Source organism: Rhinichthys klamathensis, unplaced genomic scaffold (assembly GCF_029890125.1).
Source record: "Rhinichthys klamathensis goyatoka isolate OS25496 unplaced genomic scaffold, OSU_Roscu_1.1 h1tg000521l_1, whole genome shotgun sequence".
Taxonomy (NCBI): Eukaryota; Metazoa; Chordata; class Actinopteri; order Cypriniformes; family Leuciscidae; genus Rhinichthys; species Rhinichthys klamathensis.
Window position 1 is genome coordinate 230,114 of NW_026607000.1, and position 17,869 is coordinate 247,982.

General features: G+C 40.3%; 1 protein-coding gene across 1 annotated transcript in view; it reads left to right on the forward strand.

Annotated features, from left to right (window-relative positions):
- Window positions 1–13,505, forward strand: part of LOC130072998 (titin-like) — a 93,008-nt gene extending 79,503 nt beyond the window's left edge. Inside the window, exons 8-15 of the mRNA XM_056238357.1 lie at window positions 2,011–2,292; window positions 2,420–2,683; window positions 8,888–9,169; window positions 9,297–9,560; window positions 10,769–11,050; window positions 11,178–11,441; window positions 11,780–12,061; window positions 13,207–13,505. Of these exons, the coding sequence (XP_056094332.1) occupies window positions 2,011–2,292; window positions 2,420–2,683; window positions 8,888–9,169; window positions 9,297–9,560; window positions 10,769–11,050; window positions 11,178–11,441; window positions 11,780–12,061; window positions 13,207–13,505 (2,219 nt within the window). The remainder of the gene's footprint in view (window positions 1–2,010; window positions 2,293–2,419; window positions 2,684–8,887; window positions 9,170–9,296; window positions 9,561–10,768; window positions 11,051–11,177; window positions 11,442–11,779; window positions 12,062–13,206) is intronic.
- The last annotated feature ends 4,364 nt before the right edge of the window (window positions 13,506–17,869 follow it).

The window sequence follows — 17,869 nt, forward strand, 5'->3', positions numbered from 1 at the left end:
TTTTCTACCATCTTGCTGATAATGTTTCTTAAGTCATTCTGCAGTCCTGGAACCCATGTAGAAAAGCCACCCTTATACATATTATTGCCGGGCTGTTTTTTGAGAAAATGCTTTGGGTTTGTTGCAGCCCCACCTCAATACATTTTGTTAAAGACTGCTTACAGGATGTTGGTTCACCACATGCCAGATCAGGAGGCTGGGCTGAATGTGACTTAGTCAGAAAATGACTTCCCACCTTTAACTGTTTAAAACTATCCGATATAACAACTTCTGTCAGATATAATAACTGTCAATATTTATTTGTTGTTTAAAACTTAAGAAATATGCTGTAGAAGACATTGTAGTTGTGCTGTAAATGTGCTGAAAGTGCACATTCAGCTGCAGTCCATCATTGTTTCAAATACATATGAGAAAAATATGAATCTCTCTGTAATCCCAAGTATCATATTCTTTAAACGTTCCTCAAGTCCTTCCCCTCTATATGTTGTTGATGCGTACAAATTTTAGAGAGGTACAATTTAGGTTCCTCTTTTTCAAACTAAAAGTATTTCATTGCTAGCCAAGAAATGTTTGTTGTGATATTTGTTTCTGATTTTGTGTGATACCGTTTGAATGCATGTCATAATCCAGCAGAGCTATGGAGGAAAAAAGGAAGTTCAGATAAAGCTGCATTCATCAATATTTTTTTAACAATAGTGCAAACCACACCCACAATACTTAAAACAGAAACCAGAACAATAACAGAACTTCAGAACTGGTAAGTATTCATAATTAAAAAATATTATATAATATAATATTAAATTGTCCACAGGTGCATTCTAGAGGTTAAATATGCCTAAATAAAACGTTTTTCATGAGTGCACATAATCATGTATCTACTCGTTTTTGTTATATACTGCAGGCTCACTATCTGCCTCTCAGACAACACACAACGCTTGGATAAGCACACACTTGCAAGGTTCGCTGAACATCGTTTTATTACACGTAAAAAAAGGAAATAGGTTATTCAAAATATCAAACATTTGGTCAGCTTTAAAGGTGAAATGGAAGTAGACAAGACGTCATGATTTCCTGTCAGGTTTTCATCAAAAGTGGTTTTAACAGGAAGCGTTTCTTGTTGCAGAGACTCACGCAAGATCTGTGTTCACTTTGACTGCAGCTACAAATGGAAACATTTAAAAAAATACTTTTGACAGGTAAGGTACCTTTATTATAATTAATTATAATCGAAACCAATAAAACTAGGAAATCACTATACTGTAACCTAGCGTTTCTCTGAATTTATTTTATTATAGTGGCAGTCTGTGTGCAAGTAACGTCTCAAGAGAGCACTGGAGGTAAGATGTATATATATATATATATATATATATATATATACTATAAGTTGTTTCTGGTTTTTTATATGAATTTTTAAGGAATATTTTTTATTGTATTGTTTTAAACTGTTTTATTTTTTAGTTACACAAATGTATTTAAAAGTGTTGGTATTTAGCCACTCTAACCTAAGGATTATTCATCCACTAGACCCTACAATTCCCAAGCCCAACATTTCTCTGAATCCAACTCACAAGGTGCTGTACAGCACAGAGACGGTCACTCTGCACTGTGAGGTTCCTGAAGGAGCATCTGAGTTACAATATGACTGGTACAAGAACGCCGCTGATCTCGAAACTGAACATCAGTCCAGCATCAATGTGACAAATAGTGGAATGTATGAATGCAAGGCAAAAAATGGATCTTCTGAGTCTAAAAAAAGTGTTGCGTACAATGTAATTCTAGAAGGTGAATGGATATCATAATATAAAATATATATTCAGTAATTGTATTTTGGTTACACTTTATTTCGATGGTTCACTTTATACAGTACATTCTATGAGTTAGTAGTACTACTAGTAGTAACTTTGCTACTGCATGTCAACTAGTCATTAGAGTATTAGTAGACTGTTAGGTTAGTGTTGTGTTTTAGATTTGGGGTTTTAGAATAAGTTTGGTTTATTTTCGTCTCTTTAGATCTGCCTGAAGCGCAAGTCAAGTCAGACTGGACAGAAGCGTTTCCTGGTGAAAAAGTGACTTTGCAGTGTGTGATTCCTAAATCCGAAAACTGGATCTATATGTGGTTCATAGGCTCTGAGAGAATAGTCCCCACTGATGAAACAAGCATAAAAGACAACACTCTCACTCTCTCAGTGAAGTCCAGTCATAAAGGGGACTGGGAGTATACGTGTCAAGCTGAGCTGAAGGACAGGACGGTGAAAACAGCAAAAAGCGAATCACATTCGTTAAGAGTTCATGGTAAGTTTTGTCAAATAAACACCTGTTGTCAGTTTAGCTAAAAGCAGCATGTCCTGACTAAGTTATATTTATAATTATATTATTATACTTAGTTCATTATTACTAATTCTACCTCTGTGATTCTTAGATGGCACACCAAAACCAGACATCAGAAAAGATCAGTGGTTTGAGCCCTTCTACACTGGGGAGAAAGTCCAGCTTGTTTGTAACATGTCTGGTGAGAGATGGACATATGCCTGGTACAAAGGCAAAAAGCAAACAGAACTTCCTATAACAGGTTCAACCTTTACTATCAACTCAGCATCTCCCTCTAACACTAGTGACTATCACTGCACAGCAAAGAGAGGAGACTTCTCAGTGGATAGTGAGACTCTACAAGTGCGAGTTGAAGGTGAGCCCATAATGTACCTGTTTATAGTCATTTGTATTGTGCAATATTCATCCCATTGTACATTCATTGAGTTTCCAATGCCTTAGTAAAGTTCCCAGGAAATGTACGCACTAATTAAATGTAGACCCGCTTTGGAAGCGTCCGCCAAATGTTTACATTTAAATGAAATGACATGGAGTCAAGAGAGTTAAATAGGTATTTTATACGGTGGCCGAGAGAGCTCAATGCGCTGCAACTGAAGAAAACACATGCAAATAGAAGAAAACGCATGCAAATAGAAAAATAAAAACGCATGCAAATAGAAAAAAACCTGCATGCAAATAGAAAAAAAAACGCATGCAAATAGAAAAAACACCTGCACTGTAAAAGAATGTTTGTTGACGTAACTCATTATTTTGTGTTATCTTTTTGCATGTTTCTTTTTAGTTTAACTAATTTATGTCGAAAAGTGTACCTGACAAATTTGGAAAGGTTAACCTGACAAATTATAAAGTACAATGAACTGATTTAATTTAGTTAAGTGAACTTTGAATCTAAGTTCGGCCAACTAAAGTTAAGTTTTCTAAACTACATCCAATAAGTTCGGCCAACTAAAGTTAAGTTTTCTAAACTACATCCAATAAGTTCAGCCAACTAAAGTGGTGTTTTGAAAATCGAATTTTAAGCCACCATTATGGTGATGAGTGTTTGCTTTAGTTGGGCTCGTGACCCTTAAACTGTTAACATTAGATTTTATTTGGGAGTTGTTTCTGAGTTATAACTGGCAGATGATCAAAGAGAAAAGGTGATTCCGATGGTGTTGGATATATTTTGACATAATCATCACTTGAGAATTTTTCTGTGATTCTATAGCCAACGATTTTCAGCATTTTCAATATAGTCCAAAATATTTCTTAAAAGTGTTTCTGATCAAAACACTCTGAAAAATCATTTTATTTAGACACACTGACATCAATAATCAGCCTGTGAATCTCAACAATGGTGACAATAATAAAGCATGTTGCAGTGTATTTTGGGTGCCACCAATCAAAACTCACTTATGGCTCCCATCATGCATTGCGGTATGAATAAATTATGATCTGAAATGTCTTAGTAATATCCTTTTCCTAATTAAATATTCTGTTTGTCACCATTGTTGAGATTAATACACTGATTCTTTATGTCTTTGCCTAAAAAAAGTTTTTTTAGGCACAAAATTTTTTCATTTTTTTATTAAAACAAATTTTAAGAAATCCTTTGGATTGTGTAGAAATTTCTAGATCTTGTACTGTAGAATCACTGTGATGTTGTAATCAACATTATACATTTAAAGTCAGAGATTAGGCTCTAAATGAGTTTTGTGATGCAAGTCAAGTGATGATTATGTCATAACATAACCAACACCGTCAGATAATCTTTTCTTTTCGACCATCTGGCAGTTATAACTCAAGTACAACAGCCAAAACTAAATATAATGTTAACAGTTTAAGGCTCACAAGACCAACTAAAGCAAACACTAATCAACATAATGGTGGCTTAAAAAATAGATTTGCTCCTTCAGTGATTCTGCTTGTTAACATCAGGTGTCTTCAATAATGGTCAATCATCACTCAATGAATCACTTAATTAGCTCTTTAACTTTAACACTCCCAACTTTAACAAGCCATATAAACTCCCAGGAGAGTTCATTTAACACTGGAGTTTTTGCTGTGAATAATTCTGAAAAACATAATTTTACTAATGTTCATTTGCACTTATGAATTTAATGTATGATTTATTTTTATATTATTTGTTAACACAAGACTATAAACGCTTATTACGAACTAAAAACTCGCAACAATCACTTTCACAATATAAAATGTCACACTTACTCTGTATCAGTCTATTTCTTCTGAAGACACGTGTAAGGTCCAACATGGAAAATCATCCGGTCTCCACTGGCTTCTCTCGAAAATTCTCAGAGAAAAACATTATTCAGCGAATCATCTTGACCGGTTCATTTTAATGAATCGCTCAAATCCGCCCATTATGGATTAAATCTGACCATGAATAAAAACTAAAGTGGCTAGATTTTTTTTTTTGTGCAATTTAATGAATCTGTGCTCATATTGTAAAAACATTGTTGAAGTTGAGGATTTATTTTTGAGGTTTTAGGACCATACAGTCTACCAGACAGCAAGATAGATAGATAAATTAAGTTTAGTTTAATATCAAAGCATTAGAGTATAATTGAAGTAAAACCTGCAGAAAATGTAGTGCAGTTGTTTCAACTTACATTTATAAGTTAAAATAACAAGTATATTTGTTAATTCAACAGAAAATCTAGTGCAGTTGTTTAAACATACATTTTTGAGTTAAAATAACAATTTGACTTGTTCATTCAACTTTCAGTCTAGTTGAGAACAAGAAAACTTATAATTTCTTGTTGTCTGGACAATCTAGTTATCTCTACTCAAAAAAATAAGTTGAAATAACTAAATTGCTAAAATATTTTTTACAGTGTGGAAATGAAGAAAACATCTTCATCAGTTTCACAACACACGTGAGCTCCAAATGTAACCGGTGGCTCGCGACACCAGTTATAAAAGCGCTTGTCTGCGTTGTGTAGAAAGACACGGGACAACAGGCGGCGGTTTCACTGGATTTACTCTGTCTGATATACACATTTGTCAGCAGCCATATCACCCTGTAGCCCAAGACTGGTTGCCCACTGAAGCTAAGCGGGGCTGAGCCTGGTTAGTACCTGGATGGGAGACCTTCTGAGAAAACCAGGTTGCTGCTGGAAGAGGTGTTAGTGAGGCCAGCAGGGGGTGCTCACCCTGTGGTCTGTGTGGGTCCTAACGCCCCAGTATAGTGACGGGGACACTGTACTGTCAAAGAGCACCGTCCTTCGGATGAGACGTTAAACCGAGGTCCTGACTCTCTGTGGTCATTAAAAATCCCAGGATGTCTTTCGAAAGAGTAGGGGTGTAACCCCGGCATCCTGGCCAAATTTGCCCAGTGGCCTCTGTCCATCATGGCCTCCTAATCATCCTCATATACACTAATTGGCTTCATCACTCTGTCTCCTCTCCACCAGTAAGCTGGTGTGCGGTGGGCGTTCTGGCGCAATATGGCTGCCGTCGCATCATCCAAGTGGATGCTGCACATTGGTGGTGGTTGAGGAGATCCCCCCTTCTATGTGAAGCGCTTTGAGTGCCTAGAAAAGCGCTATATAAATGTAATGAATTATTATTATTATTATTACATAAACAAGAGAAGCATCTGTATAAATCACCCTCAAATTGCTCTCTTCAGTGCATTAACAATGCCAAGAGCAACATAAAACTGAGAAAACATACCTGATATACACAAACAAGAGAAGCATCTGTATAAATCACCCTCAAATTGCTCTATAACACAAATGTGATGTACATTTAAATCACCATGTGCTTTCATCTCCACATATATAGACCAAAGTCAAAAATATAACTTAAATAGGGAAAAAATGATAAAAATAACCACACAGATAAGTAAAATAACTAGGGCCGGGACTCGATTAAAAAAATTAATCTAATTAATTAGAGGCTTTGTAATTAATTAATCGAAATTAATCGCATTTTATTTGCATAAATATTTGACCTGAGAACAGTGAGAAGTAATTTTTTTCACATGGATTTTTAGTATACTATTGAATAATGACTGAATACATAAGCTTAAGCAACAAAATAGTTTATTTTTGTTCAACCAAGTCCAGCAGACCAGTGCAATTTTTGCCATTAAGTGTAGCAATAGCATATTGAACACACTAATGGTGTGTTCATACCGAACGCTTATACCGAACGAATTTAATTATTCATACCGAACGAATTTAAAGGAGCTGTATGTAAGAAATTTATTTCAATTAATCATAAAATGGCCCTGATATGTCATTAGACATTAAGAAATCATGTTCATTTCAAATACTTATATCACTGACAACAGTAGTCCGGCCAGGATATTGTCATTTAAAAAGTGAAGTTGCAGCCCTCAACTGATGTTGATGTTGTCATGTTGTGTTTTGGTCTGATGCTCCACCCTCCACCTATCTACCAATCACAAAGTCAGTAGTGTTGCGGGATCTGGGTTGCCAGCTCTGCTCTAGTTACCACTTCTTGGAGCAGACTACATTCCTGCTGGATCCTGCAGCCGATCTGGCAACCTCGAGTCAGGGGGGAGGGGGAGGGGATACACCGCTCTACAGTAATTTGAAAGTGATTGCAGTAGCAGTTTTGGACACAATCTTACATACAGCTCCTTTAATTATTTGCGCGAGTAGATTACATACAAAGTCAATGCAAAGACGCGAATAGACGCATCATTCGCGCCGGGCGTTGCGAATGACGCGAATTGGGCAACGCGTTTGCCTCGAATGTCTTCCCGGCAAGTTGAAAAATTTGGACTCGAGCGAATGTTCAAGTGTCTAACTAGACGCGATAGACGCGTATTTGACGCTCTATTCGCGTTCGGTGTGAACACACCATAATAGCAATAGCGAATTCCTTGTTGCATAGCTTGCACACAACCATGCTCTTATCGACGCTTCCATCCATTCGCTTTTTATAACAAAATTTTCCATCCACCGGCCAACCAAAGCGATCTCGTCAGCTTCTTCGTCATGAGCGCTAGTTGGTGCACCAGTATAATCGGTCCGCCGAAACTCAACCAGTGAGAAACGTTCCGCGGTGCAAAACTAAGTTTGATTAAAATAATTTGTGTAATTAATTAACGCGTTAAAGTCTGTAATTAATTAATCTTAATTAACGCGTTAAAGTCCCGGCCCTAAAAATAACATAATAGACATAAATTGAAGTGAAGATTTAGACACAAAAGCAACAATTAAAATAAAAATGAATTAAGATTGACAGGAGCCAAAAATAACCCACCTCTTCAGTGCATTAACAATGCCAAGAAGAAGAGGAGGAGACAAAACAGGAAATTGTGTAGCTCATGATGACATCACAGCATTTAAAGGGGAAAACGCTCATTTCTCAGGCAAGTGTACCAGATATATATGAAAATAAACCATTTTGTGTAAATTATAATAAACAATACATAAGTTTCAACAGTACACTTTCTGTACCTGTTACACAAATACTCACAACACCACCCAAATAAAGAAACGCGCAGCAAATAACACAGACCACAACAGAAATGTTTTCAGGGGAACCAAATAAGTGACGAACCCGGCAGGGACGTGCTGGTGCTTACAGCTTAAAATTATACTTTATGTATTTATTTCGTTTTGCAAAACATACAGAGATTACATTTTTATGACATACACCTTGTATACAATATACAAAATGTATTAACAATATGTTCAATGTCATCAGAATACAAATGAGAAAAGAACAATGAGCTGAAAACTAAAATAAATAAATAAAAAAGATAGAGAAGAAGAACATGAAGGAAAGATATTTATCTTTCATCAGTTAGCCTACACTGTACAAATTGTTTCATGTTATGTTTAAATTTTCATAAAGAAAAGTTTCATAAGAAATGTTAGGTAATGTAGGGTCCAAAGTTTTAAAGTTGAGACACACATACACGCATATTTTAAAAGCTTTTTTGTAAAGTAAAAATAAAAATGTATTTGTAACCGTTATATTAACAGCATTATATTTCTGTCGTAAGAACAGCAATTCAGCTGATGGACACCATGCTGTGTTGTCATGGGAACATCCCAGGTGAAAATAATGAGGAATTACGTTGTCTTTCGTTGCTCCTTCATCAAGTGCGCTCCACACGGCTGCCTAACAGCACACTAGAGCTCTGCTCCCTCCAAAGTCCCACTTCAAGGGCTCTGCCGTCTGCCCTTCAAAGGGAGTAGGGCATAGGGAAGCTCACGAGCAATAAGCACGTCCTAGCCGGGTTCGTCACTTATTTGGTTCCCCTGGAAACATTTCCGTTGTGGTCTGTGTTATTAGCAGCGCGTTTTTTGTATTTGGAGCACACGTGTGTTGTGAAACTGATGATGATGTTTTTTTTTTTATTTGCAGGTGTTTTTTTTTCTATTTGCACGCGTTTGCTTCAGTTGCAGCGTGTTGAGCTCTCTCGGCCACCGTAATTTTAGCCTAATTGATTTCATAAAAAAGAAACGATTAAGCTATACCAAAATTAACTTTGACGCTCAGTAGATTTAATGCTAGCATTAGGCTCTGTATGAACACATTCAAGTTACAGTTTGGTTTGTTTTCGTCTCTTTAGATCTGCCTGAAGCGCAAGTCAAGTCAGACTGGACAGAAGCGTTTCCTGGTGAAAAAGTGACTTTGCAGTGTGTGATTCCTAAATCCGAAAACTGGATCTATATGTGGTTCATAGGCTCTGAGAGAATAGTCCCCACTGATGTAACAAGCATAAAAGACAACACTCTCACTCTCTCAGTGAAGTCCAGTCATAAAGGGGACTGGGAGTATACGTGTCAAGCTGAGCTGAAGGACAGGACGGTGAAAACAGCAAAAAGCGAATCACATTCGTTAACGGTTCATGGTAAGTTTTGTCACATAAACATCTGTTGTCAGTTTAGCTATAAGCAGCATGTCCTGACTAAGTTATATTTATAATTATATTATTATACTTAGTTCATTATTACTAATTCTACCTCTGTGATTCTTAGATGACACACCAAAACCAGACATCAGAAAAGATCAGTGGTTTGAGCCCTTCTACACTGGGGAGAAAGTCCAGCTTGTTTGTAACATGTCTGGTGAGAGATGGACATATGCCTGGTACAAAGGCAAAAAGCAAACAGAACTTCCTATAACAGGTTCAACCTTTACTATCAACTCAGCATCTCCCTCTAACACTAGTGACTATCACTGCACAGCAAAGAGAGGAGACTTCTCAGTGGATAGTGAGACTCTACAAGTGCGAGTTGAAGGTGAGTCCATAATGTACCTGTTTATAGTCATTTGTATTGTGCAATATTCATCCCATTGTACATTCATTGAGTTTCCAATGCCTTAGTAAAGTTCCCAGGAAATGTACGCACTGATTAAATGTAGACCCGCTTTGGAAGCGTCCGCCAAATGTTTACATTTGAATGAAATGCCATGGAGTCAAGAGAGTTAAATAGGTATTTTATACGGTGGCCGAGAAAGCTCAATGCGCTGCAACTGAAGAAAACACATGCAAATAAAAAAAATGCATGCAAATAGAAAACAAAACGCATGCAAATAGAAAAAACACCCGCAAATTAAGAAAACATCATCAGTTTTACAACACACGTGAGCTCCAAATACTCACAACACCACCCAAATAAAGAAACGCGCAGCAAATAACACAGACCACAACGGATATGTTTTCAGGGGAACCAAATAAGTGACGAACCCGGCTGGGACGTGCTGGTGCTTACAGCTTAAAATTATGCTTTATGTATTTATTTATTTTTGCAAAACATACAGAGATTACATTTTTATGACATACACCTTGTATACAATATACAAAATGTATTTGCAACCGTTATGTTAACAGCATTATATTTCTGTAGTAAGACAGCTCTTCAGCTGATGGACACCATGCTGTGTTGTCATGGGAACATCCCAGGTGAAAATAATGAGGAATTACGTTGTCTTTCGTTGCTCCTTCATCAAGTGCGCTCCACACGGCTGCCTAACAGCACACTAGAGCTCTGCTCCCTCCAAAGTCCCACTTCAAGGGCTCTGCCGTCTGCCCTTCAAAGGGAGTAGGGCATAGGGAAGCTCACGAGCAATAAGCACGTCCTAGCCGGGTTCGACACTTATTTGGTTCCCCTGGAAACATTTCCGTTGTGGTCTGTGTTATTTGCAGCGCTTTTTTGTATTTGGAGCACACGTGTGTTGTGAAACTGATGATGATGTTTTTGTTTTATTTGCAGGTGTTTTTTTTTCTATTTGCACGCTTTTTTTTTCTATTTGCATGTGTTTGCTTCAGTTGCAGCGTGTTGAGCTCTCTCGGCCACCGTAATTTTAGCCTAATTGATTTCATAAAAAAGGATTGAGTTTCCAAGCTATACCAAAATTAACTTTGACGCTCATTAGACTTAGTACTAGCATTAGGCTCTGTATGAACACATTCAAGTTACAGTTTGGTTTGTTTTCGTCTCTTTAGATCTGCCTGAAGCGCAAGTCAAGTCAGACTGGACAGAAGCGTTTCCTGGTGAAAAAGTGTCTTTGCAGTGTGTGATTCCTAAATCCGAAAACTGGATCTATATGTGGTTCATAGGCTCTGAGAGAATAGTCCCCACTGATGTAACAAGCATAAAAGACAACACTCTCACTCTCTCAGTGAAGTCCAGTCATAAAGGGGACTGGGAGTATACGTGTCAAGCTGAGCTGAAGGACAGGACGGTGAAAACAGCAAAAAGCGAATCACATTCGTTAACGGTTCATGGTAAGTTTTGTCACATAAACATCTGTTGTCAGTTTAGCTATAAGCAGCATGTCCTGACTAAGTTATATTTATAATTATATTATTATACTTAGTTCATTATTACTAATTCTACCTCTGTGATTCTTAGATGGCACACCAAAACCAGACATCAGAAAAGATCAGTGGTTTGAGCCCTTCTACACTGGGGAGAAAGTCCAGCTTGTTTGTAACATGTCTGGTGAGAGATGGACATATGCCTGGTACAAAGGCAAAAAGCAAACAGAACCTCCTATAACAGGTTCAACCTTTACTATCAACTCAGCATCTCCCTCTAACACTGGTGACTATCACTGCACAGCAAAGAGAGGAGACTTCTCAGTGGATAGTGAGACTCTACAAGTGCGAGTTGAAGGTGAGTCCATAATGTACCTGTTTATAGTCATTTGTATTGTGCAATATTCATCCCATTGTACATTCATTGAGTTTCCAATGCCTTAGTAAAGTTCCCAGGAAATGTACGCACTGATTAAATGTAGACCCGCTTTGGAAGCGTCCGCCAAATGTTTACATTTGAATGAAATGACATGGAGTCAAGAGAGTTAAATAGGTATTTTAGCCTAATTGATTTCATAAAAAAGAAACGATTAAGCTATACCAAAATGAATGTTGACGCTCATCAGATTTAATGCTAGCATTAGGCCCTGTATGAACATATTCAAGTTACAGTTTGGTTTGTTTTCGTCTCTTTAGATTTGCCTGAAGCCCAAGTCAATTCAGACTGGACAGAAGCGTTTCCTGGTGAAAAAGTGTCTTTGCAGTGTGTGATTCCTAAATCCGAAAACTGGATCTATATGTGGTTCAAGGGCTCCGAAGAAATAGTCCCCACTGATGAAACAAGCATAAAAGACAACACTCTCACTCTCTCAGTGAAGTCCAGTCATAAAGGGGACTGGGAGTATACGTGTCAAGCTGAGCTGAAGGACAGGACGGTGAAAACAGCAAAAAGCGAATCACATTCGTTAACGGTTCATGGTAAGTTTTGTCACATAAACATCTGTTGTCAGTTTAGCTAAAATCAGCATGTCCTGACTAAGTTATATTTAAGCAATAAGGTTCGAGAGGCTGCGCTGTATCGTGAATAAGTCACGGGTGAAGGGGTTTCAGGCACTCCGCTTCGCATCGTGCCTAGCAACGCCATTCAGCCGTGACTTATTCACGATACAGCACTAGCCTTGAGTACCTTATTGCTTTTATAAAACGTTTACCACACAATAAAAATATTCAAGTGTATTCAAAATGTATTAGTGCAACTTTCATGAGGTAAAATCACTTAAAGCCTTCCTTCCGCTAGAAAAAAAATAGTCCCTGACCGTGAACAGCAACAACGTTCCAATGTGTAAATGCATGAAAGCTCATTTAAAAACAACATAGGGATTGGAACTAACCGTTTTATAATTATAATTATATGATTATACTTTATACAGATACAGATTATACAGAACACAGCTCTTTATTTTTGCATAATTTATAACCTCATGCTTATTTTATAATGTCAACATTGTATATCTTGTATATCTTGCAATTATTTATATTGAGTTTTGGTGCTGTTTATTGCCAGGCCAGCCTCAATTTAGGAAAATTTCCAAGGGGCTTCAATTAAAATTATAATAAATGCACAAATATACATTTATTTTTTTAGTCTTTGAATTATTTTATAGTTATAAAGGATAATTATAAAATATAATATACATTATATTCTATGTATAAAAACAATTATGCATTATTTTATAAATAAATAATTACTATTTATTTATTTTATAATTCTAAAGGATCAAAGCCAACTGTCGTTTTGAAGCAAGATCCATCATACCAAGAAATCTACACTGGGGAACAAGTCAAACTCAATTGTAGCATAAAACAGAAGACATCAAAATGGGAATATAAGTGGCAAAAAGATTCAGTGCAAGTGAACAACATTATCTTAAGTGCTACACTTGATCATACTGGGGAATACACTTGTACCATAACAAGGAGAGAGATAACATTTGCAAATTCCACAAAACTGAATATAAGAGGTAAGATTAATCTGTTTTATACATCAAAGCATAAGACAATGTCTAATATGTTAATAAAAAATGTCCAGTTCTCTTACATTATTGTGGTGTTTATCTGTGCAGAGCCGCCTCAACCAAAACTGTCAATAGTTTCTCAATGGAAAAAATTTTACCCAAATGAAAAAGTGACTCTGAAGTGTTCAATTGATGGAGACTCAAAAGAATGGGGCCATGAATGGTTTAAAGATGGACCTCGTGTTTCAGGTAACAAGGACATTTCCTTTTCTGGAAACACACTCACAATCAGCTCAGCAAAAGCGAGTCATTCAGGACAGTACACCTGCAGAGGAAAACATCTGAAGAGAACGCCAGTGACTACAAGACAAGCAGAAGCTTTGCAACTTCATATTCATGGCAAGTAAAACTGCTTCAGAAAAAAAAAATGACATTCTATGACTGATATATGTGGAAAAAAAGAGAGACTTGCTCCCAAAAAAGTTCAGTGAATAAGCTTTTGATATTTTAAGATGTTTTTGATTTAGATTGGCCTGTATCAATGTACAGTGGTTCATATCAGAATTTGCTGTTTCCTGTCTACTCTTGACAACTTTCAGAGGTCAGACACTATTAAGTACAAATTTGAAAATAGCATCTCAATGGAAAACAAAAATTCAGAATCGTATACTTGAAGAGAAAACGATGGAAATGAAAATGTACAAGTCATAAATTAACAAAAGAATTCAGATAGAGACAGTCAGTTGCCTTAAAGAGGTCAATGAGGATTTTGTTAGGCTTTCTATTCACTCAACCAATAATTTAGGTCTATGGATTACACAGTTTTAACACAAACTAACACACTTAAAGTGATGCATATGTGTCAGTTATGCACGAACGAAACAAATAAATAATGAGATTTGTGCAATAGTTCTAATCAACCAAATGTTTAAAATACATAATCAGGTTTGTATATTTATCATTGATACTTGCTTGTTTAAAAGCCATTTTTGAACCCTGTTTATACTAATGCCATTTATTTGTATACAATTTATACAGTTAACAGATTTATGCTGATTTATGCTGAATTTTAATGAAAGGGATAGTTCACCCAAACATGAAAACGATGTCATTAATTACTAACCCTCATGTCGTTCTAAACCCGTAAGACTTTAATCAATTTTGGTTCATTATGTCAAGGTAGTAAAGCCATCATTAAAATAATCCATGTGACTCCAGTGGTTGAACCTCAGTTTTTTAAAGCATGCAAGGGTTTTGTTTGCATAATTTACCACTTTATTTACAAAATATTAATCTCCAGCATGTGTTCGCGCAAGAGCCTGCTCTTGTCAACATAAGCATGCGTCAACGCTTGCACCGCTTCATAAAATTGAGGTTAAATTGAGTTACATGGATTACCTTAATGTCTTTATGTCTTCACTAAGTTTCTGGACCTTGAATGTGGTAGTTGCATAGCTGTCAATGGAGGGACAAAAATATACAATTAAATCTTAATTTGTGTTCTGAAGATGAATGAAAGTCTTACAGGTTTGGAACGACAGGGTGAGTAAATAATGACAGATTTTTCATTTTTGTATAAACTATGCCTTTAATACATTATGTACTATAAACAAATAAACTTCTTTACTCTTGCACCTTTGTATCTTAGAGTGGAAAGTGAATTTCAATTGGAAATTCAGTTCATATTCCCAGATCACCTAGAATAACAAACATACTCAAGGCAGTTCTCTTACGAGAGGTTCTCTCGTATTGCGTAAGCTAGCTTACGCTGCGGGAAAGATTCATCTTTGCTGAGATATTGAAGCCAAAAAATTATTTCATAATTTTGTATCCATACACAACGCAGTTCCTCTGCGGCAGACCTAGAGCGGGCTAGCTAGCAGCTCATTGGTTCGCTCAGAGAGAACTGCTTAAGCCTATGGGAGAGCGGGGCTGAACCCGCTTCCAATGAGAGGCGCCCGCGCGCTCATTGCGTCATGACCCGCCAGAATGGGCGTGGCCATGGTGTATATAAGGCGCTCTCCCAGGCTTATATGTTGATTCATTTCATCTTCAGCAAGCTGCACGCTTCTGCTGTTCCTGAGAAAAGCCATCGCCGTCGAAGAAGGCATCCTCTAGCGAGCTCAAGGACCCTGAAGAAGCCGGCCGTCTTCGCCACCTTCAGCCGCCCAGCAAGCTAGGCCATCCGACGATTGTATCCTTTCTCTATTTCTAAAAGAGCCGAGCGTCTTTTTAAAGATGTCTCGTTTTTCCTGCGGCTCTTGCCGCGCTCGTCTCGAGGACGGAGACCGCCATGTCATCTGCGCTCTCTGCTTGGGACTCGAGCATGCAGAACTCGCCCTCGCTGATGGAGGATGCGACCTCTGTGAAAGCCTGCCGTTATCGTCCCTGCGGGCACGACTTCTGGCAGTGAAAACCGCTCCCGCGCCGCCTATTCTCTCGCCGCGTAAAAAGAAACGCCGCTCTCAAAGGCCGCCGGAGCCCCCAGCGGAAACATGCGGGCCGCCGCCGCCGCCTCCCGCTTCCCGCTCTCCCTCCCCGCCCCTGCCGGACATTCAGTTGCCGCCGAGTGGCCGCTCTGTTGTTTCCGATGACGCCGCGGAGGAGAAGGACTCCTGTTCACTGCTCGCTTCTGACAGTGAAGACTGGTCATCTCTCGGATCCGCGAGAGAGTCGACGGGGACCCGCGCCGGGATAGAAGAGGAGCTGATGCGCCTCCTCTCACAGGCCGTCGAACGCCTCGGTCTCGAGTGGTCTCCTCCACCCGAGCAGGCCCCGAACCGAATGGACGGTAGCTTTTTTCATCGGCGCTCGACCCCCGCGTGCACCCGGGCCGCTCCATTCCTGCCTGAACTTCACGCAGAGCTGACAAAATCCTGGAATGCACCGCTCTCGGCTAGAAATCGCTCCGATGTATCCGCCTCGCTGCGCTCGGTGGACGGAGCCGCCGAGAAAGGCTATGCAGCCATGCCGCCCGTCGAGGACTTGGTCGCCACACACCTCTGCCCGCCCTCCGCTAGATGGCGTTCTTCACCCACGCTTCCTTCGAAGGCTTGCAGAGCGACCTCGAGCTTTCATGCTCGCGCTTACGCCGCCGCCGGTCAGGCCGCCGCTGCGCTTCACTCTATGTCTGTCCTCCAAGTGTTACAGAGCGATATTCTCCGTGAATGGGCCGAAGGCGGTAGAAAACCCCCCCCCGCCGTCACGGATTTGAGAAGTGCTACGGATCTCGCCCTTCGCGCCACTAAAGCCGCCGCACAAGCTCTGGGGAAATGCATGGCCAGCCTTTGTGTTGCTGAGAGACACTTATGGCTCACGCTCGCCGACATGGGAGATTCTGAGCGCGCCGCGTTTCTCAACGCGCCCCTCTCCCCGACGGGCCTGTTTGGATCTGCCGTCACGGGAATTGTCGATCGCTTTTCTGAAGTACAGAAAGCTTCTCAGGCGATGAACTTGTTTCTACCCCGCCGCGCTAGCTCTTCAGCGGGCCGCTCTCACGAGCCCTCCGCCAGAGCCCCATCACAGCGCCCCCCTCCGCAGACTCAAACAACTCAGCGCAGTCAGAGCGGCCGCCCTCGCCCTCGCTCTCGCTCTGACAGCCGCCGCAGACCGCCGCCCCCCCGTGGCCCGCGACCCAAGATCACGCTGAAGCCTGATCATCAGAAGTCTGCCTAACAATGTCAAGAAAACGACGGTGCTCTCCCGCCGCGGCCGGACCGCCGTCAAAGCTTCGCCCTCTGCCAGTCCCCGTTATTTCGCCGACTGCTGTAGTGTTGACCGCCACAAACAAGCCGGTGTCCCAGCCCGCTTGCGAGCGACAAAAAGCCGTTTTTACGGCTACCCAGAGAAATCTCAAAAAGAGAAATTTTGCCAGTTGTGTAGAAAATGTGCCCACAATCATGTGTTCACCCATACACACAAGCATAACATATCCCGTGTCTCTATCAGAGCCCCATCACATGAAACGGGCACAGCCCGCTCTAATATCAGAGAACATAAACACGCCCACGAGCTCGTGCACGTGTCCCCTCTCTGCTCGCTCTGTGTCACGGCCCATAGACTCCTCTCTGAGTGCAAATCCCGTTGCCACACACATTCAAAGCGCGCCCACACACTGTGTCCAGCCCGCTATGTGCAGCAATCAGGGCAATACAGCCATTCGGCCACTAGCCGCATGCTCCAAAGCGTGGGAAGCCATTCCAGGCATTTCCCCGTGGGTGTTAAGCATTATAAAGCACGGCTACCTGCTACAGTTTCGCCGCCGCCCGCCTCGTGCGCGCGCGCAGCTCGAATCTTCTGTCAGCCCGCTGGCCGCCGGCACGCTCCGCTCAGAAATTGCGACGCTGTTGCAAAAGGGCGCGATAGAGAGAGTCCCGCCATCTATGACCGAGTCGGGGTTTTACGGCCGTTATTTTCTGGTTCCCAAGAAAGACGGCGGCCTCAGACCGATCTTAGATCTCAGGTCTTTGAACAAAGCGCTCATGAAGAGACCGTTCAAGATGCTCACTACCAGGAAACTCCTCGCGCAGGTGCGCCAAGGGGACTGGTTCATATCTCTAGACCTGAAAGACGCCTATTTTCAGATCCAGATAAATCCCCGTCACAGGCCATTCTTACGTTTCGCCTTCGAGGGTCTTGTTTATCAATACGCCGTTCTCCCGTTCGGCTTATCTCTGGCGCCCCGTACATTCACGAAGTGCATGGATACGGCGCTCGCCCCCCTGCGAAGCCAGGGGCTGCGCATTCTGAATTATCTGGACGACTGGCTGAT